This window comes from Pongo abelii, chromosome 14 (genome assembly GCF_028885655.2).
Source record: "Pongo abelii isolate AG06213 chromosome 14, NHGRI_mPonAbe1-v2.0_pri, whole genome shotgun sequence".
In the NCBI taxonomy this organism is placed as follows: Eukaryota; Metazoa; Chordata; class Mammalia; order Primates; family Hominidae; genus Pongo; species Pongo abelii.
The window spans coordinates 21,690,122-21,717,613 of record NC_071999.2 but is presented as its reverse complement, the minus strand read 5'-3'; the positions used below and the strand labels follow the sequence as shown (position 1 = coordinate 21,717,613).

The 27,492-nt window shown below is 38.8% G+C and overlaps 1 protein-coding gene across 13 annotated transcripts in view; it reads right to left on the bottom strand.

Moving 5' to 3' along the window:
* The window catches only part of ZMYM2 (zinc finger MYM-type containing 2), a 222,667-nt gene that overhangs the window by 79,224 nt on the left and 115,951 nt on the right, over window positions 1-27,492 (bottom strand). For 5 of the 13 annotated variants that reach the window (XM_054528716.2, XM_054528714.2, XM_054528715.2 and 2 more), the window contains 5 exons: window positions 13,124-13,625; window positions 12,769-12,862; window positions 4,428-4,713; window positions 2,223-2,388; window positions 873-1,085 (listed from right to left, as the gene is read on the bottom strand). In XM_054528716.2, the coding sequence (XP_054384691.2) occupies window positions 873-1,085; window positions 2,223-2,388; window positions 4,428-4,713; window positions 12,769-12,862; window positions 13,124-13,615 (1,251 nt within the window). In that variant the 5' untranslated portion in view covers window positions 13,616-13,625. 13 annotated transcript variants of the gene reach the window in all.

Below are 27,492 nucleotides of genomic sequence, written 5' to 3'. Positions count from 1 at the left end.
GTCCTTAAAATAACATTAACCTGGACGGGTGCAGTGGCTTACGCCTGTAATCCCAGCACTTTGACCGAGGCAGGTGGATCACCTGGGGTCAGGAGTTCGAGACCAGCCTGGCTAACACGGTGAAACCCCGTTTCCACTAAAAATACAAAAAATTAGCCGGGTGTGGTGGCACATGCCTGTAATCCCAGCTACTTGGGAGGCTGTGGCAGGAGAATCGCTTGAACCTGGGAGGCAGAGGTTGCAGTGAGCTGAGATCACGCCAACGCACTCCAGCTTGGGAAACAAGAGCGAAACTCCATCTCAAAAAAAAAAATTATAACAACATTAACCTTAAAATTTAAATATAAACAATATGACCACTTCAAAGCTGAGCTTTAAAAGTTTGAAAAATAGTATTTGCAGCCCCTCTCCAACTCCCAAAAAGGAAATAAATTCACAAGAGGAATCATTCTGATAGCATTTACCATTATATGTAAAATCTTAAATTTACTGCCAATAATCTACATACACAGATGTTCCCTAAGAATGGAGTTACATCCTGATAAACCCATTCTAAGTTGAAAATACCTAGGTCAAAGGTACATTTTAAGACATTTCCAACTTACAACGGGTTTACCCAGACTTAACTCCATCATTATATCACCGAAATGACCTACCTCAAATGAATAAATACAGATGGTCCCTGACTTACGATGGTTCAGTTTTAATGGTACAAAGCACTACGCATTCAGTATGCGCCATATGACAACAATAATGGAATTAAATGAAATTCTAAGATGAATCCAGTTAATAAACACTGTTAGAGTAAAAGTATTACAACACTTTCAAGCACATTCTAAACAATGCCCAATTTTGATTAGAACATGAATTACCTGTTTGTATTCACTGACACAACTTTGACAGCAAAATCTTTTCTGTTGACCATCAATCACCAGAACATTATTTCCAGCACCTTTACTGGGCAAGTACTCTCCACACTGTTCACAGCAATTCATTATTAAACCATTGGCCATTCTATATCTATTAAAGCAGTGGTCACTGCACAGCTTATGAGTCATATTTTTAAAGCTGACTTCATGGCGAATCTAAAAGAAAAATAAACAAAATCTTACAAAACAGATCAATCTGACAAGTAGCTAAATAATAAAGCATTCTGAACAGAAATAAAGATGTACCAATAAGGCTTGTTTGGAGAAAAGTAAAAATGATATTTTTTTTTTTTTTTTTTTTTTTTTTTTAAAGACAGAGTCTCACTCATCACCCAGGCTAAAGTACAGTGGCACCATCAAAGCTGACTGCAGCCTCAATCTCCTGGGCTCAAGCAATCCTCCTACCTCAGCCTCCCGAGTAGCTGAGACTACAGACACACACAACCACGCCTAACTAATGTTTTTTCTTTTAGGTAGGGATAGGGTCCCACTATGCTTCCCAGGCTGATTTCAAACTCCTGGCCTCAAGTGATCCTCCCACCTTGGCTTCCCAAAGTGCTAGGATTATATAGGTGTGAGCTACTGAGCCTGGCCCCATTTTCATAATTATTTAAATTGTTTTTATACACATAGGAACACATGTATGGCACTGAAAAAAGAAAAAAACCCATCAGTGACATCACTACAAACTTCTCTAGAGGTATCAGAAGATGACAGAAAACCAAGTTTAGGTAGTGGTGATATTAAACTTCATAGACTAAAAATCTTTAGACCAATTTTTTAAAACTATAAATAAAGTACATTTCTCTAGAAAAATGAGGAGGGGAGAACCATTATAAATCATTCAAATGACTTATATACGAACAGATTACTTTTTAACACAATATTAATAATGTGAGCTTATCAAAAAATATTCCAATTGTTCTACTTCTCAGCAAAATTATTTGTAGTAGTTCTTGTGTAGTCTGCCTGCTTGTTTAAATAAATATGTTACTAGACAAAAATCAACCTCAACACTATGGTTTTGTCTGTGAGTGCTCCCAACCTCAAGGAAAAAAAGGCAATTAACACAATGATTTTTCCAAAATCATCCTCTGGGAGAATCAGATTATATAAAAGGATATTTATAAGATAAGATCCTATGGGAGAATCAGATTACATAATAGGATATTTATAAGATAGTCTTTATATATATTCATTTTTAAGGAACTGATAAAAGATTATCTAATAGTTCTTAAATGAAGTTTAAAATATTCCTGTTAGAATTAAATGATAAAGTAAAAAAATACAAACCTCAGTTAGTTTACCACAGATTGTACATCTTGATTTATTTAGAGCTCCTTTAGTAGGATTCTGTTTGTCTTCATAGAGAGATAAACAAGATGTACTACAGAATTCCTGGAAGGACTCACTTGAATCCACTTGAGCAACAATGGTTCCTTTCATTGTAGTTATATCTCTGAAAAATAAGTGGTACATATTAAAATTCCATTTAAAAAAAAAAATCAAATGTAAGAGTCATAAGCGACATTTTTCATTTCTATAGACTAAGTCCTGCAAATCAAACATCACTCTTGGATCTAATAAATCATTTTTATTAGACATTCCTAATAAAATATGTTTGGAAATAAAGACTTTTGAGAAGCAAAAATATTTTATACTATTAAATCTTTGCCACTACTCAATTTATCTTTAAATTCACTAAAAAGGATTTCAAATATTGGGAAAACTGAAAAAAGAAAAGCTGTTATGAGTTATATGGAATTAATGTTGGGGATTAATTTACTGGGGTATAACCTGTTCAATTCCCTCCCCTGGGTAAGCAGAAAGTAAGAGGTCTCCGGGTTATGGGAACACGGTGTGCGTTCTAGAGGGATAACTGAACTTAAGTACACCCACACACCCCATCCCCAAATAACCTGGGTAAGCAGAAAGTAAGAGGTCTCCGGGTTATGGGAACACGGTGTGCGTTCTAGAGGGATAACTGAACTTAAGTACACCCACACACCCCATCCCCCCACACACCCCATCCCCAAATAACCTCACCCACTACTGACCCGGCTCTCCAACAGTAAATAGAAATGTTAGAGAACGACAACACTGCCGGGCGCGGTGGCTCACGCCTGCAATCCCAGCACTCTGGGAGGCCGAGGCGGGCGGATCACGAGGTCAGGAGATCGAGACCATCCTGGCTAACACGGTGAAACCCCGTCTCTACTAAAAACACAAAAAATTAGCCAGGCGTGGTGGTGGGCGCCTGTAGTCCCAGCTACTCAGAAGACTGAGGCAGGAGAACGGCGTGAACCCGGGAGGCAGAGCTTGCAGTGAGCGGAGATCAGCACCACTGCACTCCAGCCTGGGCGACAGAGCGAGAATCCGTCTCAAAACAAAACAAAACAAAAATGACAATACTGATGACCTTTGAAGTTTTCCTTTTATTCTGATTTTCAAGATCCTACACTGTAGTATTTAAATTTACTACTGCAAAGCAATCTGTGTAACTATTATTTCAGTATTTGAATTTATTAAACATGTACAGAACACTAAGCTCTTTGTAAAATTCAAGATCTAAATATAGCTTCACGGAATTGAGCTGCTCCAAGATATGGTACAGAAAGGCCACCAGGCTTTATCTTGCATATAACATACCATACTCCAGCTATTTTTAACCTGCTGTTAAAAAAAAAACCGCAGAAGAGGGCTGGGCATGATGGCTCATGCCTATAACCCCAGCACTTTGGGAGGCTGAGGTGGGCAGATCACCTGAGGTCAGGAATTCAAGACCAGTCTGGACAACATGGTGAAACCTCATCTGTACTAAAAATACAAAAATTAGCTGGGCATGGTGGCGAAAGCCTGTAATCCTTACTACTCAGGAGGCTGAGGCAGGATAACTGCTTGAACCCAGGAGGTGGAGGACCCGGGAGGTGGAGGCTGCAGTGAGCTGAGATCGCACCATTGCATTCCAGCCTGGGCTAGAGTGAGACTCTGCCTAAAAAAAAAAAAAAAAGAAAAAGAAAAAAACAGCAGAAGAGAGGATCCTGTCTAAGGCTGGCTAAAAATTGGTACCTGAGTCTTGAAATACTATTTCTAATGACTTAATGTTCAAAACAAACACATATAAAATCCAAAGACTTGCCAATTTTATAATCTTGATCTGAAGATAGTGTAAAATTTAACCAATTTTAATACAGAATCACGCATAAACTGCTTAGCATTTTTATTTGGCTATACGAACTAATTTCTTCTCATTAATCATGTAAATATGTATGTATTGTTACAAAATCAAGGAGTCCAATGGAGATTACAGACAAAATTAATTATAAGGACCTATCTAAATCAACTCCAATGCCTATCCAAACAGGAAGTCTTTTATCCATATGCCACCTGGACTTGATAGGGAAGTTTCCAAAGGTATTACAAATCTGTTTCACTTTTTTTAAATTTTACAACTCCAAAATTCAACTATATGGAATTATGTTGAAAGGTAAACCTTACTTTTTACACATAACACAGAGTTTCTTTGGAGCAGGCTTGTGGGAGAAGGAAGAAAGGCAGGTGGTAGAACAAAAGAGGTGAGCTGATCCTTTTCGTTGATAAGCTGTCTGGCCCTTCTGTAAAGGTTTTTTGCAGTTTGCACAAGTGACTTTAACTGGTTTAGTAGGCTGCTGTTGGGCAGAAGGCTGGAAAATCTGTTTAGGAAGTGAGGCCACTGGTGATAAAGAGTCCACCCCTGGTTGTTTCTGATTACGGGGAAATGAAGCTGACTGGGAGATCCAAGAATCTTAAAAACAAAATGCACAAGAAAGAGTAATGAAACAAGTGTTTGTTTATACATATTAAAATTTATATCAGAGAAATATTAACTTCCCATTTTGTACAATTTTAAGATGTTAATGGAACAGCAACATAGCAGAGAGGTATATAGCACAAGTTTTGGAGTAAGACTGTCACAGTAACAATGCACTATATTCTTTAAAATAGTTAACATTAGATTTTAAGTGTTCTCAGCACAAAAAAATGCTATGTCAGGTAACTCAGAGCTCAATCTAGCCATTCCCACAATGTATATCTACTTCAAAGCAACATGTTGTACACAATAAATAAATATACAAGTTTTGTCAATTTTTAAAAAAATTAATTAAAAGAAAAAAGAATGGTTCACATTCCAGCTCCATCGCTTACAAGATTGGGAAGCTACTTAAACTGTGCCTTACTCTTTAGAGCGCCTGAAATGGTATCAACCTCATGCTAACGGTAAACATTAAATGAGGTAAGACATATAATAAAGCATAATAACTGGCATATAGGAAGTATTAAAAAATGTCACTAGTTATTAAGCAGGAAGTATTCACGTATTTATAAAATATCACTTTAGGCAAGGAACACATATATCAACATTAAAGAATAATAAAATCCTAACTAGAACCTTTGACAAATGTAATGCAAGTCTAATAAAGTTAATAATTATTTCCAAGACGTATTTTTAAGAACCAGCTTTTCCATATATATGTTTAGTTTCATGGCCTTTAAATGTAACACATAATCTCATAGAAAGAGTGTTACACAGAAATGATGGAATTAAACCAATGTATACAGGCATATCTCAGAAATATTTCTGGTTCAGTTCCAGATCACTGCAATAAAGCTAATACTGCAATAAAGCAAGACATGGGAATTTTTTTGGTTTCACAAAAAATGTTATGTTTACACTATAATGTAGTCTATTAAGTGTACAATAGTATTATATCTTTTAAAAATCTACATATCTTAATTTAAAAATACTTTATTGCTAAAAAAAAAAAACACTAATCATGTAAGCTTTCATCAAGCTGTAATCTTTCTGCTGGTGGAGGGCCCTGCCTCAATGCTGATAGCTGCTGACTGATCACGATGGTGGCTGCCAATTGGCTGTGGCAATTTCTTAAAATAAGACAACAATGATCTTTACCCCATCGATGAACTCTTCTGCTGTTTGACAGCAACAGCAGTTTACCCACACTAGAGCTTCTTTCAAAATCAGAGTCAATCTTCTCAAACCCTGCAACTGCTTTATCAACTAAGTTTACGTAATACTCTAAATCCTTTGTTGTCATTTCAACAACATTCACAGTATCTTCACCAGGAATAGATTCATCTCAAGAAATCACTCTATTTGCTCAACCATAAAAAACAACTCCTCATCTGTGCAAGTTTTATCACGAGATTGCAGCAATTCAATCTCATCTTCGGGCTCTACTTTTTTTTTCTTTTTCTTTTGAGACAGTCTCTCTCTGTAGCCCAGGCTGGAGTGCAGTGGAGCAGTCTTGGCCCACTGCAACCTCCAGCTCCTGGGATCAAGCAATTCTCGTGCCTTAGTCTCCCAAACAGCTGGGATTACAGGTGTGCCCCACCACACCTAGCTAATTTTTATATTTTTAGTAAAGACAGGGTTTCACCATGTTGGCCAGGCTGGTCTTGAACTCCTGGCCTCAACCAATCCATTTGCCTCAGTCACCCAAAGTGCTGGGATTATAGGCATGAGCCTCCATGCCTGGCCTCATTCAGGTTCCACTACTAATTCTAGTTCTCATGCTATTTCCACCACATCTACAATTACTTCCTCCACTAAAGTCTTGAACCCTTCACCATCATTCATGAGGGCTGAAATCAACTTCTTCCCAACTCTGGTTAATAATGCTGTTTTGACCTTCTCCCATGAATTACAAATGTTCATAAGGGCACTGAGAATGGCGAATCCTTTCCAGAAGGCTTTTAATTTACTTTGCCTAGATCCATCAGAGGAATCACTATCTATGGCAGTTATAGCCTTACGAAATGTATTTCTTAAATAGTAAGACTTAAAAGTCAAAATTACTCCTTGATCCACAGGCTACAGAATGAATACTGTGGTAGCAGGTATGAAAACAACACTCATCTCCTTGTACATCTCCATCAGAGCTCTTGGATGACCAGGTGTACTGGGCAGTAATATTTTAAAAGGAATCATTTCTGCTGAGCAGAAGGTCTCAACACTAGTTTAAACTATTCAGTAAACCATGCTGTAAACACACGTGCTGTCATCTGGGCTTTGTTGTTCCACTGATACAGCACAGGCAAAGTACATTTATCATCATTCTTAAGGACCCTACAATTTTCAGAATGGTAAATGAACACTGGCTTCAACTTACAGTCACTAACTATATTAACCCCTAACAAGAGAGCCATCAGCTGTTTTGTCTACACTGAAAATCCGTTGTTTCATGTTGCCACCTACATCAATTATCTTAGATCTTCTGGAGAACTTGCTACAACTTCTACGTCAGCACTTGCAGCTTCACCTTGCACGTTTATGTTATGGAGATGACTAATTTCCTTAAACCTCATGAACCAACCTTTACTAGCTTCAAACTTTTCTTCTGTTTCCTTATCTCTCTCAGTTCTCATAAAACTGAAAAAGAGTTAGCGCCTAACTCTGGATTAAGCTTTGGCTTAAGGGAATGTCGTAGTTGGTTTGATCTTCTATCCAGACCACTTAAACTTTCTCCACATCAGCAATAAGGCTGTTTTGTGGCTGGGCACGGTGGCTCACACTTGCAATCCCAGCACTTTGGGGGTCTGAGGCAGGTGGATCGCTTGAGCAGTTTGAGAGCCTGGGCTACATAGCGAAAACCTGTCTCCACAGAAAACATTTTTTAAAAATTAACCAGGCATGGTGGCACATTCTTATGGTCCTAGATACTAGGGAGGCTGAGATGGGAGGATCTCTTGAGGCTGTGAGGCAGAGGCTGCAGTGAGCCAAGTTCGAACCACTGCACTCCAGACTGGGTGAGAGACTGAGACTGTCTCAAAAATAAATAAATAAATAAATAAAAGGCTATTTCATTTTGTTAGCATTCCTGTGTTCACTGGAGTAGCAGTTTTAATTTCCTTCAAGAACTTTTCCTTTACATTCACAATTTGGCTGTTTGGTTCAAGAGGCCTAGCTCTCAGCCTTTCTAGGCTTTTCAACATGCATTCCTCACTAAGCCTAAACAGGTCTAACTTTTGATTTAAAGCAAGAGATGTAAGGTTTTCTTCCACTTGAACACTTAGCAACCATTATAGGGTTATTAACTGACCTAATTTAAATATTGCTGTGTCTCAAGGAATAGGGAGGTCCAAGGAGAGGGAGAGTTAGAACACACACAACATTTATCAATTAGGTTCACTCTCATATGGGTACGGTTTATGGCATCCAAAACAATTACAATAGTAACATCAAAGATCACAGATCACAGATCACCGTAACAGATATAATAATAATGAAAAGGTCTGAAATATTGTGAGAATTACCAAAATGTGAAACAGGGACACGAAGTGACCACATGATGTTGGAAGTGTGGCACCAAAAGACTTACTCGGCTCAATGTTGCCACAAACCTTCAATTTGTGTAAAATGCAATTATCTGTGAAGTGCAATAAACAAAGCACTATAAAATGAGGTATGCCTGTACTGACCAATCCAATGTCAAATTCCTCTACCACTGCAAAGGTTCAGCACAGCACAGTACTGAGGTGTGGTAACTATTAATGCTAGAGGACATCTTTTCTCTTTTGTGCTAAGCTTCTTTAGTGCGTAGTAGGAGTCTCCAGTTTGCTGCACTAGTTGCTGTTCTGCAGGCCTCTCATGGCACTACCAATACCATAACCTATCTTCATTTTGAAACTTTTCAGGTTACCACTTCTAATTTCTACTACTCCGGTCTCTCATAAATTTCTTTTTCCTTTCTAGTTTCTCCTGTATTTTGAACTTCCATACATAAAAGCTGCCCTTCCACAGGAAAAAAATTATTTTCCTTGCAGTACAAAATACAACCAGAGCTTGGGAAAACTTTACTACCAAAACTTTAAAAAGGATGATTTTTTGGTTCTGACCCATTCCATCAACCTAATGGTTTCGAGGGGCTATTCAGATTTTACCTGACTCTATTAATACCCCTAGTTTGAAAAACAAAAACAAGAACACACCAAACTTAGTAGAATAAAGAGTGCATTCTGGAATTCTGTTATTTAACTATCATCACAGTAAATGACCAGTTTCAATAAATGGGTAAAAATCTAATCAACGAGAAAGAAAGTCACTAGAAGAACTGGTAATTCCATCTTAAGAAAGAAAAAAAGGCCTCCAGTCAAAAATTATGCTTGAACATATGTAAAAGAAACAGCTCTTGCCCACACAAATAGTGGCTCCTCGGGGTGTTCTATTTTGTAGGCTTGTCACTTGAATACATAGTTAAAGGAGCCTATCAAAACTTCAGGGCATCTATTGCCTTGACACTGAAAAAAATGGTGCTTCTCTGTTTTCAATTTACATTTGCCCTAGTTTTACATTTTTATTTCCTCCGACATCAAAAAATTTTTTTAGGAATAGAAAAGGCCTAATCATTTTATCTAAACCTTCAATTTCATACAAGGGATTTCATGAAAAGATAGCTGGTAAATTTTCCCAATTAACAATTAGTTCAAGAACCAATATAAATAGCCAAGATTTTATAGCTCTTCATCCATTATTCTCTATTACAAATAAAATCAGCATATAAATGCAAGACCCAATTCATATGTCTCTTTGTGTACAGTTTTTCTGATGACGAGTTTACAGAGTTTGAGTAAACAGGAACACAATTCTTATGATACGGTCTCTTTGATCCAGCAATATTCCTAAAGAAGTAAGTATCCGAAGATGTATACACAAGAATATTCTTAAAAATAATTATCTAAGTAGGAAAAACTGGAACCAAGCTAAATACAAAATAGACAAATTTCACACGCATATATTGACATGAACAAAATTTCAAGATCTACTGCTAGGTATTAAAAGGAATGGCAGGAATGGTTGCAAAACTGTACCTATGCTATGATCTCAGGTTAGAATTATATGTACCATTAATTTTGATTCTCAGTAGTAAGACTTAACATCATTTTCTTTATATTTTTACATATAAGAAAGAAAAAATAGCTATTTTAAAACTAATTTGAGCACTATTTAAGCGGCAAGGTTACAATGAAAGACTAACATACAGTTCATGACAGTATAAATTGCTAAGAGCTTTTTAAAAAGCATTATTACAATGTATTTCTGTAAGTTAAAAATGCTCATACAAACTCACACATACACCCACACACACATACACACACTTCTACCTACCTATAAGGAGTTTTAGAAGTAACAAGAAATTTCAAAACTGAGTAAAAAAGAGCATATTTATTTTAACGCTACTATATACCAGGTATGCATTTTTAAACCAAAAATCGTTAGGGGCATGGGAGTAATCATATCATTTAGCCCAGTAACTTCACTTGTAGGAATATACTCTAAGGAAAGAATCAGGAATGTGAACAAATATTTCATCATAGACCTACAACAGCAAAATATGGGAAACAATGTAAAAGCCAAATATGGGAATGTTACATCAATATCCATTGTGCAGCCATTAAAACTTATATAAATAGTTAATGGTACGAGAAAATGCAGTGGAGGAAAAAACAGACAACAAAACTACACAGATCTGCATTTCCACTAGGTTAACAAAATACAAAAAAAGACTAAAAGACAACCACCCAAAGCATTGACAGTGGTCATCTTTACTCAGGAGGACTATGATTGGGTCTCACTGTGTTGCGCAGGCTGGTGTGTGCTGGCTATTAACAGGCAGTAGCACAGAGCACTACAGTCTCCAACTCCCGGCCTCAAGGGATCCTCATATCTCAACAGCTCCACACCCCATACCTTCATGCTCAGCTCTCCATTTTTTTTAGACAATGTCTCACTCTGCTGCCTGGGCTAGAGTGTAGTGGCACAATCTCAGCTCACTGCAACCTCTGCCTATGGGGCTCAAGGAATCCTCCCACTTGAGCCTCCCAAGTAGCTGGGACCACAGGTGTGCACCACCATGCCTAGCTAACTTTTCATATTTTCAGTATTTTGTATTTTTTCACCATGTTGTCCAGGCTGGCACAGAGTTCTTATCACTTCCATATTTTAAAGTTTTCACAGAACAAGGCTGCTCACAGAAAACAATTTCAAATAGTCAAGAAAACTATCAACCTTCAAATAAAAAAAAAGGTGGGGGGCTGGGTACAGTGGCTCACACCTGTAATCTCAGAACTTTGAGAGGCCGAGGCAGATGGATCACTTGAGGCCAGGAGTTCGAGACAAACCTGGCCAACATGGTGAAACCCCATCTCTACTAAAAATACAAAAATTAGCTGGGTATGGTGGCACACATTTATAATTCCAGCTACTAGGGAGGCAGAGGTTGCAGTCAGCCGAGATTGCACCACTGCACTCCAGCCTGGGCGACACAGCAAGACTCTGTCAATAAATAAATAAATAAGAAAAAAAAGTATTGCTTATTTATGCCCTTGAAAAATAATTTTAAAAAAATTTTTAGTAGTAAAATGCTAACTAAAAGCTAAAGATACGTGGTCAAAAATAAACACGGCATTATCGAGTTGTATACATTAAACATATACAGCCTTTTGCATGTCAATCATAACTTTAAAGTAGTTTTAGAAAAGAAAAAAAGGATGATATGTTTGGCTTTCTTCAAATGTGAGAAAAATAAAAGAAAACCTTAGCCAACTCTTAATAAAAAATAAAATGGCTGGGCATGGTGGCTCATACCTAGAATCCCAGTACTTTAGGAGGCCAAGGCAGAAGGAATGTTTGAGCCCAGGAGTATAAGACCAGCCTGGGCAACACAGTGAGACTCTGTCTCTACAAATAATTTTTTTTTTTTTTTTCAATTAGCCAGGCATGGTGGCTCATGCCTGTGGTCCCAGCTACTCTGGAGGCTGTGGTGGAAGGATCACCTGAGCTCAAGAGGTCGAGGTTGCAGTGAGCTGAGATTGTGCCACTCTACTCCACTCTGGGCGACAGAGAGAGACCCTGTCCCAAAAAATTAACTAATTAATTAAATTAAGCACAGGGAAAGTAGAAATAAATCTAAATGCGGCCAGGTGCAGTGACTCACGCCTGTAATCCCAGCATTTTGGGAGGCTGAGGTGGGCAGATCACCTGAGGTCAGGATTTTGAGACCAGCCTGGCCTGACCAACATGATAAAACCCCATACAAAATACAAAAATTAGCCATGCATGGTGGTGGACGCCTATAATCCCAGCTGCTTGAAAGGCTGAGGGAGGAGAATCGCTTGAACACAGGAGGCGGAGATTGCAGTGAGCCAAGATCGCGCCACTGCACTCCAGCCTGGGTGACAGAGCAAGACTCTATCTCAAAAAAAAATCTAAATGCAACTACTGTACAATATTAAACTGTTCTTTAAGTGTGCTATTATATTAATCTTTTGGTTCTCTAATTTATATACTAAAACACTAGTAAAAATTCTATTAGCAAAAATACATGACAAACAAGATATTAAATTATCACACTTCATTCTTTTGTTTGTTTTGCTTTTTAAATTTAGAGATAGCATCTCGCTATGTGGCCTAGACTGGTCTCAAACTCCTGGGCTCAAGCAATCCACCCACCTTGGCCTCCCAAAGTGGTGGGATTACAGGTGTGAGCCGCCGTGCCCGGCCAAATTATCAGACTTTGGTGATGAATGTAAAGAGTATTTTTTTCTTAAATTCTTTAAATATAAAGTTACTTTATGATTAACTTTTTAGTAATCCACAGAAAAATACTATACACGGTTTTACAATTCTTATTAAAATTCCAAACTTAAGATAAAATTCAATATAATTCACATATTTCACATGATGAAACTAAACAAGGTAATACCAGTTACTACAATGAAAAAAGCAGCAGCCGAAAGTTTAAATTCATTTACATGAAGTAGAGTATCTCTTACTGCTTACCAGGATTATGATGAGTTGCAGATTCTCCATTCTGAAAAACGTCTCCTGCCACATTCATTCTACCAGGATTAAAAGGTCCTACTCCAGTCTTGGTCTGTGAAGTTAAAGATGGGGTGTATGTTTGTATATTAACACCAAAATTACTTGACTGCAGTCCGTTAGAGACATCTCCCAAGTTGGTATTCTGCAGTGATGTTACATGTGTAATCATTAAGTTCATATCTCGCCCGTCAGTATTTTCTAATTGGCCATCATTCACAGAGCTTACACCTGTTTCTAAAGTTGTAACATTAGCAATCTGAATTTCAGAGTCTGGTTCTGTGGTGATACCACTATTACCCATTCCTGCATTTACCTTACTTCTTGAAAAACTGGAAGTGGAGAAATCCACATCATTGGTTCTGTTTTTAGTCTCAGGAGGTCTTCGTTCAATAAAATTGGAGGAATTTTTCTCTTGCCCTTGATTTGTTTCCATGTCCTCTTCATCATCAATGACAATTGTCTCACTTACACTTCCCTTCTGAGATGCCAACTCTTTTGAGGAAGGAGTAATTTTGGAATCATTTCCTTGTAGTTCTTCATTTTTTGATGATGTAAATGTTATGGTTCTTTGATCAGCTACCACTGGTACAGAAGGTGGGGGAGGTTGTACAGGTTCGATAAAAACAACATCATCATCATCTTCCACTGACGAGTTCTGAAACTTATTAGATCTAGACACTAAAGGATTAGCTGGACCACTAAATGAGTTTCCTACATTCGTGAGACTAGTTGCCATGGCCGTACTCCCTAATAAAACAGGAGTCTGATCAGTCAATTCTAATCCTCCCACTGAACTTGTGTCCATGCCAAAGAACCTGTTAGGAAAATAGAAAAAAGAATTAAAATGTCAGTATGACTTTTCATGTTACTCTAACTGAAACCATTGATTTAAAGGGTACTTTTATTTTATTTTTATTCTAAATGAAGTGATTCTTGTCTAACATTCAGGAAAATATGTGATATCTATTCATTAATCATTTCATATAGTTTACATGTTAACTTTTGCAGGATAACATGGAAGGCAATTATCCAATTTTTATTGGATAATTAATCATATGCAATATATTCATGGTAATCACATGCAATATATTCCTACCACCACCACCACCTCCTTTCAGGGGTACACTATTTACTCCATAAAATTTAACACTAAAAATATGGATAAATCCTCCCACACATCTGAACAAGAAAAAAAAAATCAAAATCTGACAAAAAATAATTACTTCATTATACACTTATCCCATTTATTCACTGCATCACATAATCCTTTCCCTTACCTTATCTTTTTTGGGGGGTGGGGAAGGACAGGGTCTCGTTCTGTCACCCAGCCTGGAGTGCAGCGTTGTGATCATGGCTCACTACAGCCTCGACCTCCCAGGTTAAGGCGATCCTCCCACCTCCAAGTAGCTGGGACTACAGGCCATCGCCACCACACCTGGCTAATTTATTTTATTTTATTTTTTTTGGTAGAGACGAGGTCTCACTATGTTGCCCTGGCTGGTCTCAAAATTCCTAGGCTCAAGAGATCCCCTGAACTTGGCCTCAGCCTCCCAAAGTGCTGGGATTACAGGCATGGGCCATTGTGCCTGGCCATCTCATCTTTTTTTAACCCATTTTTCTCATATTCTCTGGCTCCCATTAATTCTACAATCAAATCTTCCTGAAAATCTTAATCTTTCTTGACCCTATCCAGAAAGCATAAATTCTTTTTTTTGCCAGGCACTATACTGTGTGCTTTATATCCCAGTAGCAGGCTGAATAAAGGTCACCAAAGACATCAGGTCCCCATTCCTGGAACCTACAACGTTACCTTACATGGAAAAAGGGACTTTGCAGATATGATTAACGTTAAGGATTTTCAAGTGAGATTCATATGGGATTACCTGGGTGGGTCACAAATGCACTCACAAGTACCCTTATAAAAGACATGCAAAGGGAAACTACAAGTAAAAGAGAAGGCAGTGTGACCATTGGGAGGCTGAGGTGGGCAGATCACTTGAGCCCACGAGTTTGAGACCAGCCTGGGCAACACGAAAAAACCCCATCTCTACAAAAAATACAAAAATTAGCCAGGCGTGGTAGCACATGCCTGCAGTCCCAGCTACTCAGGAGGCTGAAGAGGAGAATCATCTGAGGCCGGGAGTTTGAGGCTGAAGCCAGCCATGATTGTGCCCCTGCGCTCCAGCCTGAGCTACAGAGTGAGACCCTGTCTCAAAATGAAAAAATGAAAAAAGAAAAGAAAAGAAATTCTGGCTTACAGATGCTAACTCTCTTGTCCAAGTCACACAGCTAGGTTGAATACCCAGGTCTCTAAAATTCAAGAGTTCAAAACTCATCATTCTGCTATATTCAATTAATATTTTCTAAGCACCTCCTATATGCCAGGTTGTGCTGAAGTCAAAGAAAATAGCAGAGTTAAGAAGATAACCTCAGGCCAGACACAATGGCTCATACCTATAATCCTAGCATTTTGGGAGGCTGAGGTGGGAGGACTGCTTGAGCCCAGGAGTTTGAGACCAGCCTGAGCAACATAACAAGACCTCAAACCTACTAAATACTAAAATTTAAAAATCAGCCAGTCATGGTGGCGCACATCTGTAGTCCTGGCTACTCAGGAGGCTGAGGCAGGAGGATCACTTGACCCCAGGAGTTCGAGGTTGCAGTGAGCTATGATTGTGTCACTATATTTCTGCCTGGGCAACAGAGTAAACCCTGTCTCAAAAGAAAACACATACATATACATACATACATACACACACACACACACACACACACACACACACACACACACACAGAGAAAAGTTCTAGAACAAAGTTACTGAGCAAATGGAGATGAGACAGATCATGGGCTCAAGTGGTAATATCACTAATTCTGAACAAGAACCATTTTGATCTCACAGATCAAACTTGGGGGGCAAAATGCAAGGGAAACCAACTAGAAGAGGTAAAACTGAAGGGCAAGTATAGACTATAGATTAAATTGTAGATAGGATGAAAAGGAAGTTGAAGTGGCTTATATACAGTGGTTTGGCCTAATTTTCATAGTGTATTATCTGAAAAGATGAGGAGGTACTGGCTATATAGTTCTTAAAGGCTGGTTTAAAAACACTTCATTTAAAGAGCCTCTGAAAGGATAAAAAAGAGACTAATATGTATTGCTTTGATTTACAGATGACAGTGGTAGAGGCATTTTTCACTGTACGTCTCGTAGCATTTTCTTAATTTTGGGCCACATGATTTATCACTTTTTTTTTAAACTAAATTAAAAAATTTTTAAACAGAATAACAGAAGGTGAAGAGATAACTAGTTTGGTGATCAGAGAACATCTCTTTAAGCAAGTGACATTTACACTGAAATACGAAATGATAAGATTCAGCTGTGAGAAAACTGGGGCCAGGATATTCCAGGCAAAGAAAACAGCTTCTACAAAGCCTAGAGGGAATGAAGTTGGCCAATCCAAGCAGCAGAATAAAGCCAATGTGGCAGATCAAAGTAGGAAGCAAAGAGGAGGATAAAATGAGATAAACAGGCAGAGAATAACACATCAAGGCCAACTAGCTAATTCATTAATTACATTTAACAGATTTACAGAGCACCTAGTATGCACAAGATACTTTCTAGGCACATGGGAAAAATCAGTAATCAAAACAGGTAAACAGCCCCGCCTAAGCTTAGAAAGCATTAATTCTAACTAAAGGTGAAAGTTTGGATTTTACTGGAACAGGAAACATTGCCATGTTTTCAGCAAAGAGGTGATACAATCTCAGGTTTTAAATAGATGACTGTGGCCGCTATGTGGGAACAAGAGGGAAAAACTGGAAGCAAAGAAACAAACTAGATGGCCATTGAAATGGTACAAGTGAGAGATGACAGTGGCTGAAAAAGGGTGGTGATGGGAGATGAGAAAAAGTGAACAGATTAGGGTATTTTAAAAGCAAGATCTCTTACTGACATGAAAAAAAATCTACAAGGTATACTGATGAGTTTTAAAAGTTACAGAACACTCATGGAGATAGAGTAGAAGGATGCTTAGCAAAGGCTGAGAAGGGTAGTGGCGAGGTGTGGGTTAATGGGCACAAAAAAATAGAATAAGACCTATTATTTGATAGCAGAACAGGGTGACTATAGTCAATAATAATCTAATTGTACATTTTAAAATAAGAGTATAACTGGATTATTTGCCACACAAAGGATAAATAGTTGAAGGGATATTCCATTCTCCATGATGTGATTATCACACAATGCATGTCTGTATCAAAACATCTCATGTAGACGGGCAGAGGCTGAGGCAGGCAGATCACTTGAGGTCTGCAGTTAGAGACCAGTCTGGCCAACATGGTGAAACCCCATCTCTACTAAAAATACAAAAATTAGCTGGGCATGGTAGCATGCACCTGTAATTCCAGCTACTCAGGAGGCTGAGGCATGAAAATCGCTTGAACCTGGGACATGGAGGTTGCAGGGAGCGGAGACTGCACCACTGCACTCCAGCCTGGGTGATGGCGTGAGACTCTGTCTCCAAAACAAAAACAAAAACAATCTCATATAACTCATAAATACACCTACAGTGTACCCACAAAAACACCTACAAAGTACCCACAAAAATTGAAAATTAGAAAGTTATAGAACACAAAGAAAATTACTACTGTGATGTTATGCATATCCCAAAAACCTATATATACGCTATTTTCCTTGAAGTATATATATTTGTACATAAATTCATGGGGGAAAAAAAACTCCTGAGAGGATCACATCATACTGACAGAAGTAGTTTGCTAGGAAGGGCAGAAGTTTAGGCAGGGGAGGGTGAGTGGTCAATCAGATGCACTTTGTTTTCTGCTTTAATCTAGAGTTTCATGCAGCTAAGCACCTGACTGAATAAAGGAAGGAAAAGGAGTCAGTAGCGGAAGATGATATACAGTTGACAAAATTCTAGTCAAAGATGCAATCTCCAGATACAAAAAGAGATGCAGAATAAGCACTTTTCACAGACATCAAATATGGGTATACTTACTTTTTAATGAATCATTAATTTGTCTTTTCTTTTCTTTTTTTTTTTTTTTTTTTTGAAATGGAGTCTCTGTCACCCAGGCTGGAGTGCAGTGGCGTGATCGATCTTGGCTCACCGCAACCTGCACCTCCTGGGTTCAAGCACTTCTCCTGCCTCAGCCTCCTGAGTAGCAGGTACCACAGGCATGCGCCACCACGCCCAGCTAATTTTTTGTATTTTTAGTAGAGACGGGGTTTCACCATGTTGGCCAGGATGGTCTCCATCTCTTGACCTCGTGATCCACCCACCTCAGCCTCCCAAAGTGCTGGAATTACAGGTGTGAGCCACCATGCCCAGCCATAACTTGTCTTTTCACTGACTCTCTAAGACCTAACACAATGCTTGAGCACAGAGTAGACAATTGTCCCAAATATTTGTGGAAAGATCAGAAACCAAAGCCAATTATGTTCACTTTAACTATCAAAGTTATTTTTAAGTAATAGCATTATTTAGCTATCCAAGTATACACTCTAGCCCTTTAGTTTATATATGCTGTATTATTCTCTGACCATAAACCAAGTTCTAGTGTCAGAAGGGCACTGTTCCACCACTCAACAAAGTAAGAAAATGAAATATTTTCAAAAACATACAGTATTTTACAGAATACCAAGGTCTTATTTTATTCTCACGTAACTGTGACAACCCCTTTGAGTTAAAAAAACAGAATTTTTTTCTATAATAAAACAGCAGCTCACACATTAATTAAAACTGCCCAAGGTCCCAAGACAGTAAAGGATTCACACACTATACACAGAGCTCGGTTTCAAAACCAGTCTCTGTTCCTCTCAATGAAAGAGCTGTGTGTCTATCTGCTGTCAGATGAAAGACATGCTGAGACTGGAAAATGTCAAAAGATACATTTATCACTGCTTTAAAGAAAATGGGCTGAGAGCAGTGGCTCACGCCTGTAATCCCAACACTTTGGGAGGCTGAGGCAAGAAGATTGTTTGAGCTCTGGAGTTCAAGCCCAACCTGGGCAACATGGTGAAACCCTGTCTCTACTAAAATACAAAAATTAGGCTGGGCACGGTGGCTCACGCCCGTAACCCTAGCACTTTGAGAGGCTGAGGCGAGCAGATTGTCTGAGCTCAGGAGTTCGAGACCAGCCTGGCCAATATGACAAAAACCCATCTTTCCTACATATATATATATATATATATATATATACACACACACACACACACACACACACACACACAAAAGTAGCAGGGGGCTCGGGTGCAGTGGCTCACGCCTGTAATCCCAGCACTTTGGGAGGCCCAGGTGGGCGGATCACGAGGTCAGGAGTTTGAGACCAGCCTGGCCAAAACAGTGAAACCCCATGTCTACCAAAAATACAAAAAATTAGCCAGGCGTGGTGACAGGCGCCTTTAATCCCAGCTACTCGGGAGGCTGAGGCAGGAGAATAGCTTGAACCTAGGAGGTGGAGTCTGCAGTGAGCTGAGATTGCGCCACTGCACTCCAGCCTGGGCAACGGTGAGAGACTCTGTCTCAAGAAAAAAAAATAAGAGCTGCATTGTTTATTTACATTATTAATATTTAATTTCATTTTGCTTAATAGATATGAATATTTAAATCCTGACCTCTGCCATTTTCTTGCTGTGGTTTTAAGCAGCTTACTTACCTGTTGAGGATTTTATTTTACTTTATTTTATTTTATTATTTTTTTTTTTTTGAGACGGAGCCTTGCTCTCTTGCCCAGGCTGCAGGCTGGAGTGCAGTGGCACGATCACAGCTCACTGCAACCTCCACCTCACAGGTTCAAGCAATTTTCCTGCCTCAGCCTCCTGAGTAGCTGGGATTACAGGCATGAGCCACCATGCCCGGCTAACTTTTTTGTATTTTTAGTAGAGACGGGGTTTCACCATGTTGGCCAGACTGGTCTCGAACTCCTGACCTCAAGTGATCCACCTGCCTTGGGCTTCCAAAGTGCTGGGATTACAGGTGTGAGCCACCGTGCCCCGCTGAGGATTTTTTTTTAATCTGTACAAGTGATATAATAATGATTCTACTTCAAGGGGCTGCTATAGTGTTTGACATGAATATTTGGTCCACAATAACCATTAAAAGAATGTTAGTTATTACTGATGACAGTACTTGTATTTAAAAAATTTTAATTGAATTAGTTATGACAATTTTGAATGAAAATGTTATCCAGTATACTTCAATTTTTAAAACTTTCTGTAATAGAAATGTTAAAAATTTTGTTTTTTCAAATTTATTTAAAAGTAACTAAAGGACTTATCTGAAACTTTCTCCTTAGTATATCTTATTTTTGCTATAAACAAGCTTTCCCTATTAAGGAACTGTCTTAGAGTAATGATGTTTATATTTTAATTTCTGAAATAAAGTCTTAGGATATGAAGTAGTAATTTATAGGTCTTTGGGTAAAGTAAATAATCACCCCTCTTTTTTTTGCTTTGTTTTTGTTTGTTTTTTCTGAGATGGCGATCTTTCTATGTTGCCCATGCTGGACTCCTGGGCTCAAGTGATTCTCCTGCCTGTGTAGCTAGGACTATAGATGTGTGCTGGGTTAAGCTTTTAAACAGAATTATCCTTTTTTTTTTTTTTTTTTTTTTTTTTTGAGAAAGAGTCTGGCTCTATTGCCTAGGCTGGAGTGCAGTGGTGCGATCTAGGCTCACTGCAACACTGCAACCTCCAACTCCTGGACTCAAGGGATCCTCCTGTCTCAGACTCCTGAGTAACTGGGACCACAGGCACACGCCACACGCCAGGCTGATTGTTTTTGTATTTTTTTTGGCAGAGACAGGGTTTTGCCATGTTGCCCTGGCCTGGTCTCGAACTCCCAAGCTCAAGCAACCTGCCTCCCTCAACCTCCTCAGTAGCTGGGATTTATAGGCACACGCCATCACACCTGGCTTTATTTATTTATTTATTTATTTATTTATTTTTTTGAGACAGAGTCTTACTCTGTTGCCCAGGCTGTAATGCAGTGGTGCAATCTCAGTTCACTGCAACCTCCGCCTCCAGGGTTCAAGTAATTCTTGTGCCTCAGCCTCCCGAGTAGCTGGGACTACAGGCACATGCCACCACGCCCAGCCAAATTTTTCTTTTTTTTTTTCCTTTTTGAGACCAAGTCTCGCCCTGTCGCCCAGGCTGGAGTGCTGTGGCATGATCTCGGCTCACTGCAACCTCTGTCTCCTGGATTCAAGCAATTCTCTGCCTCAGCCTCCTGAGTATCTGGGATTACAGGCGCCACTGTGCCCGGCCACAGCTCTTATTTAAAAAAAAACAAACACAACCATTCAATAAAATAACCAAATCAATATTCAAAATACACAGCTTCAAAAGAAACAGCAAGCCCGAAGTACCAACCTACAATGGGATTTAAAAAACAATGAATGGGGCCAGGCATGGTAGCTCACACCTGTAATCCCAGTACTTTAGGAGACAGAGGCAGGCAGATCACTTGTGTCTAGGAGTTAGAGACCAGCCCTGGTGACTGAGTGAAATCCTGACTCTACAAAAAATACAAAAATTAGCTGGGCGTGGTGGTGCACGTCTGTAGTCCCAGCTACTTCGGGGGCTGAGGTGAGAGGATCGCTTGAGCCAGGGAAGCAGAGGTTGCTGTAAGCAGATAGCAGACATCATGCCACTACACTCTAGCCTGGGCAACAGAGTGAAACCCCGTCTCAACAACAACAAAAAACACAACGAAGCTGAATTTGTGGTTAACATTCACTTGTCATAAGGGAAGTACCTGATCAACATAATGATTTTCACAGAAATGAGATAACAGCTCAGCCCAAATCTACAGATGTTATAAAATGTGTAGGCTTTTAATATATAAGTTATTTGGCTCCTTTGTTTTGGCATACTTAAAACAGAATAAAACCACTTCTGGGGCAGAAAAGCTAGAACTGATTTCACAGTTCCCTCTGGTGGCTGCTATGTGTCAATTCGGTCTCCTTAGAAGAAAATAGTGCAGCCTAAAATAGGTCTTTATTTACCACAGTTAGATCCCTGCAGCAATCTACTTCTCGAAACAGAATAACCATTCAACTATGACAGTTATCTTAAAATCATAGACCGTAAATAATATTGGTCACTTCTACATATCATAGAAATAATGTTTCAACCAGAAAACATCTACTTAGTCCTTTAAAGAAAGACAATCCAATTAGAAGTTGACCACTTCTCCATTATCAAAGTAAAATCTACTCCATGTAGCCGCCACTCTTCTACCTCCAGTCAATTCTAACCAGCTATTTAAGACTAAACAAATAACTTATCTGAGTTTCCATTTTACTACAGTAAATGGTATAAAAATAGTTCACATGGCTTTTCTTCTAATTCGAAGGTATAACTGGATGTGAAAACCACTTAGCACACTCCTAAATACTTACCTAACTCCTAAACAATTACCAGACAACTGGTGCTTGTACCTCAGAATTTCAGTAAGTTTCCAATTAATTTTTAAGCTGCCTTGTGATACTCCACATTATAAATCATAAATGCTTTCAGTTCTATTTGGTCTTTATTTTGATTCGGTGAGAATTAACACAACAGTTGATGTTGTCACGAAAAAACAACGAAAAGGTGATAGTTAAAATATAAATGTTCATATATTAGTATCAAGAAAATATTAGTACTTGCTGAAAAAGGCTGATGAACCTTCAAAAAACAAAATCACAAAAAGCACTTCAAAGTGCTTCAACAAAAGTATTTATCATCTTCTCCCTTACAAGCCTATCTAAACGCTTTCTAAGTATCGTTAAAGAATTACAAAGAAAGCTAAAGTGAACTCTTTTTTACAGCAAAGAGTATTATAAGTCAGTATGTATTCATGGCACTTATAATAGTTCTGAGTTAATATGACAAATTTAAAATGTTAAGAATAAAAATTCCTGGCCGGGCACAGTGGCTCACGCCTGTAATCCCAGCACTTTCGGATGCCATGGCGGGCAGATCTATTGAGCCCGCAGTTGGAGACCAGCCTGGGCAACATGGAGAAACCCCGACTCTACAAAAAATAAGAAAATCAGATGGGCATAGTGATGCACGCCTGTGGTCCCAGCTACTTATGGGACTGAGGCGGGAGGATCACTTGAGCCCAGGAGGTCGAGGCTGCAGTGAGCTAAGATTGCACCACTGCACACTAGCCTGGGCAAGAGAGTGAGACTCTATCTCAAAAAAGAAAAAAATAATAAAAAATAAAAATTCCTAATAAAATAGGAAGAAGGAATTATAGGAAGAATTATTAAAAGCATTATCATTAAAGTCAAGAATAAGACAAGAACATTCTTCTACTATTACCATATAGCACTGTTATAGAAGTAACAGCCAATGTGATTACACAAAAAAGAAATGAAGAAATATAAAAATGTGAGGCCAGGCACAGCGGCTCATGCCTGTAATCCCAGCACTTTGGGAGGCCGAGGTAGGCGGATCATCTGAGGTCAGGAGTTTGAGACCAGCCTGGCCAACACAGCAAAACCTCATCTCTATTAAAAATTACATCTCTACAAAAATTAGCCGTGCCATGGTGGCACACGCCTGTAATTCCAGCTATTCCAGAGGCTGAGGCAGGAGAATTGCTTAAACATGGGAGGCAAAGGTTGCAGTGAGCCAAGATTGTGCCACTGCACTCCAACATGGGCGACAGAATGAGACTCCATCTCAAAAAAAAAAAAGTGAAAGTGGGGGAAATATTATATACAAATTATACAATTCTTTACCCTCAAAGACCCAAAAGATTTACCTGAAAAACTATTATAGACAGTGAGTTTATATAGTAAAATAATTGTATCTACATAACAAATTAATATGTAGAAATCAGTCAAATGAACGGCCATAAAATTTTGCTTCCATCCAAAGGTCAACTAAACCTACAATAAGGTTTTTTTTTTTTTTAAAAAAAGGACAAACCTACAAGGAAGGGGAGATAGGAGAGAATTCAAGTGCACTAAAATTTTGGAAGAGGGAAGGCAGATAAGCATGGATTAGTTGTATCTGACTTAGCAGGCCTGAAAAAGGTAAACACTGAACCCACAGGAAGCAAAGTCTTGAAATGAACAAATTACAAATGAAACTGCAGTTAACATTCACTTGTCAAGGTAGGAAGTATCTTCATCAACATAACAATTTCCAGAGGAATGAGGCAACAGTTCAAAATAGAATACTCAACAGGTTCAGGAACCACTGAAAGTAATGGCAAAAACTGCAATTACTTTTGCACCAACCTAATAGCAGCATCTCTTCTCCAAAAGGGATGATGTACTTAGGGCAGCTAATGTTTGGGAGGCCGAGGCAGGTAGATCACTTTAGGTCAGGAGTTCAAGACCAGCCTGGCCAACATGGTGAAACCCCATCTCTACTAAAAATACAAGAATTAGCCAGGCATGGTGGTGCACGCCTGTAATCTCAGCTACTCAGGAGGCTGAGGCATAAGAATCACCTGAACCTGGGAGGCGGAGGTAGCAGTGAACCGAGATTAGGCCACTGCACTCCAGTCTAAGTGACAGAGCGAGACTCTGTCTCCAAAAAAAAAAAAAGACAGCTAATAGACAACTCAGTGAAAACTACCGAAAAGCAATTAGAACCTACATTTCCTTTCCCATCCAAATAAATCCACAAGTTTAATCTGTGGAGAAAGTACAAGATTGACTTTGGACAGGAAGATATAAGGCACAGTTCAGGGGCAAAACCTTTATTTCAGTTGAATCTGAGGTATAAAATAAACTGATACATACTCAGTACTGGTGCTGAGACCTAACCTCCACCTAAAACTGCAAGTCACACATCTCCCCATTCAGGAAATTGGAAGGCTCTTTCTGGAAACATGATTTCATAAAAAGATACCCAAGAATGGAGATTTCCCAACAAACATCCACCCAGATCATCCCTTAATGAAGTGTGACATCAACAGTGTACTGTGACCCTCAACGGCTTAGAGTGTCCACACAGCTTTTAGATGTGCGTTCTTAACCACGAACAGACAACCAAGGACTACCTGACAGCTGAGTAAAGATATGAAAGATTGATGAAAACAAATGGGATGAAAAACTCAAGTTGGTAGAAACGGTAACTATCTAAGGGGAAAAAACATTTTAAGAAAATAATATATTCAGAGAGATAAGAAAAGATATCCACAAAAATGAACAGAATGCTAGGAAAAAATTCGTATTTACAGGAGGAAAAAGGTACTCCTCCATGTTAAAAATATGAGTGCAGAAACTTAAAACCCAATAGATGAAAATACCATTTCCCACCTACTGAAACCAGGGCTCCTTGGAGAAATGGTATATTGCAGGTCAGAGGCAGGAAATGTATAAGATTAGCCCAAAACACTTGCTTATAGTAGATAGCAAGAAAGCTACTGAAGACTAATGGAGTTAAAAGGACTCCACAGCCAATATGAATAGGCTCCACCTGGCCAAAGATAGGACAATTTGAACATGAATAAAAATCACTGCAATTAATTAAAACACATCAAATATGTGGTTTGGGGTTTGTTTTGTTTTTGTTTTTTGCTTTTCTTGTTTTTCTGTTTTTTAGAGGCAGGGTCTCACTGGCAACCCCGGCTGGAATGCAATGGCATCATCACAGCTCACTGCAGCCTTGAACTTCTGGACTCAAGTGATTCTCCCATCTCAGCCTCCTGAGAAGCTAGAGCTACAGGAATGTGCCGCCATGCCTAGCTAATTGTTTTATTTCTTATAGAGATGAGGGCTCCCTATGTTGCTCAGGCTAGTCTTGAACTCCTGGCCCTAAGTGATCTTCCCACCTCAGCCTCTCAAAGCACTGGGATTACAGGCATGAGCCACCATGCCCGGCCTCAAATATGCTTAAATCCGTGAATTCATCACGGTACTAATACCAACAAAAACAAACCTAATTCCAAAGCAAGATTCAATAACATAAAGATATCAATTTTCCCTAAATTATCTGCAAACTTACTTTGATCCCAATAAAAATACTAACAGAATTTTTAATTAGATAAACTGATTCTCAAATTTATATGGAAAAATAATCAAGAACAGGAAAATTCTTTTTTTTTTTTTTTTTTTTTGAGACAGAGTCTCGCTCTGTCACCCAGGCTGGAGCGCAGTGGCACAATCTCGACTCACTGCAAACTTCACCTCCTGGGTTCAAGTGATTCTTGTCCCTCAGCCTCCCAAGTAGCTAGGATTACAGGCACCCGCCACCATGCCCAGCTAACTTTTTGTATTTTTAGTAGAGACAGGGTTTCACCATGTTGGCCAGGCTGGTCTCCAACTCCTGACCTCAAGTGATCTGCCTGCCTTGGCATCCCAAAGTGCTGGGATTATAAGCGTGAGCTATGACGCCCAGCCAAGAACAGGAAATTCTAAAAAGAGATGAGTAACAGAAGAAACTAGCATATTATGAAGCTACAATAAATAAAACAGTGAGGTAGGGAATAAGAAAAGATGGACCAGACAGACAAAAAAAGTCTGAAATAGACCCAATATATCAAGGAATTTAGTATACAATGAAATTTCAATAGGGTATATAAATTTTTCAGAAAAGTAGTATAAAACAACTGGGAAGCAACTGAGAAATATTACTTTGAATTCTTGTCTCACACCGAAAAGAAATTTCAATATAAAAATAAAAATTTGGGGAGCCACCTACCCCTCATCATACATAAACGTTAATACAAGATAAAGTCTTAAATTTAAAAATTATTTAATAAAAAATTTAATGTAAAAATAAATTACAAGAATACCAAATTTATTTTTATAATTTTAAAGTTACAAGATCCTCGTAAATCTGACATAAAAAAACAGATGAAATAACAAATTTTTAAAAAAGAAAAAATACAGATGAAGACAGTGACTTTAGGCGAAATGGTGTGGCAAGAAGTTCTAGGTATGAGTACTTCCACCCAAGCAACCACTGAGAGGGAAAAAATGACTGGAACCAACTACTTTGGATCTCTAGAACCTGACTGTACACCTAAAACAAATACAGGAGCAATGCGGGGAGAGGCTGGTGATCATTCATAAGTTAATAGTACAAACCACTATCCCTCATTCCTCATCCCAACTGAGCTTTGGGAATATCATACTATGTTCTTGGCACAGCTGGCTGTACACAGGGCTGACAGGAACTTTTACCAAAATTTGGGATTGTGTGTTTGGGCTGGTCTGGAGCAGACACTTCCTTGGTTTCAGCCTTCTGGGCAGGAGCAGCTTTCCCTGTAGCATCTATCACAGATTTACTGAGACATGATCGTTTTCTCTTTTCTATGCAGATATTTAAGGAAATTGTTGTCAGGTCACTACCTCACCACAGAGATAATGGAACAGAAACTCCAGTGCCTACAAACAAGAAACATAAACTGGGCAAAAAAAAAAAAAAAGTGCAGAAAAAGTCACGTGAACAGCTCTATCCCTCAACAAGTAAAAAATCTGCGATCTATAAAGACTGGGAGAATCAGATTTCCAAAGTTAACAAAACATTTGAAGAAACAATGGCTGAAAACTGCCCTAATATGATGATGATAAATCTACATATCCAAGAAGCTCAATGAACTCCAAAAGCAGGATAAACTCAAAGATATCCATGTCTAGACACATTGTGGACCTCAAAGAGAGCAGAAATTTTGAAAGCAGCAAGAGAGAAGAGACTCATCTGGTTCAAGGGA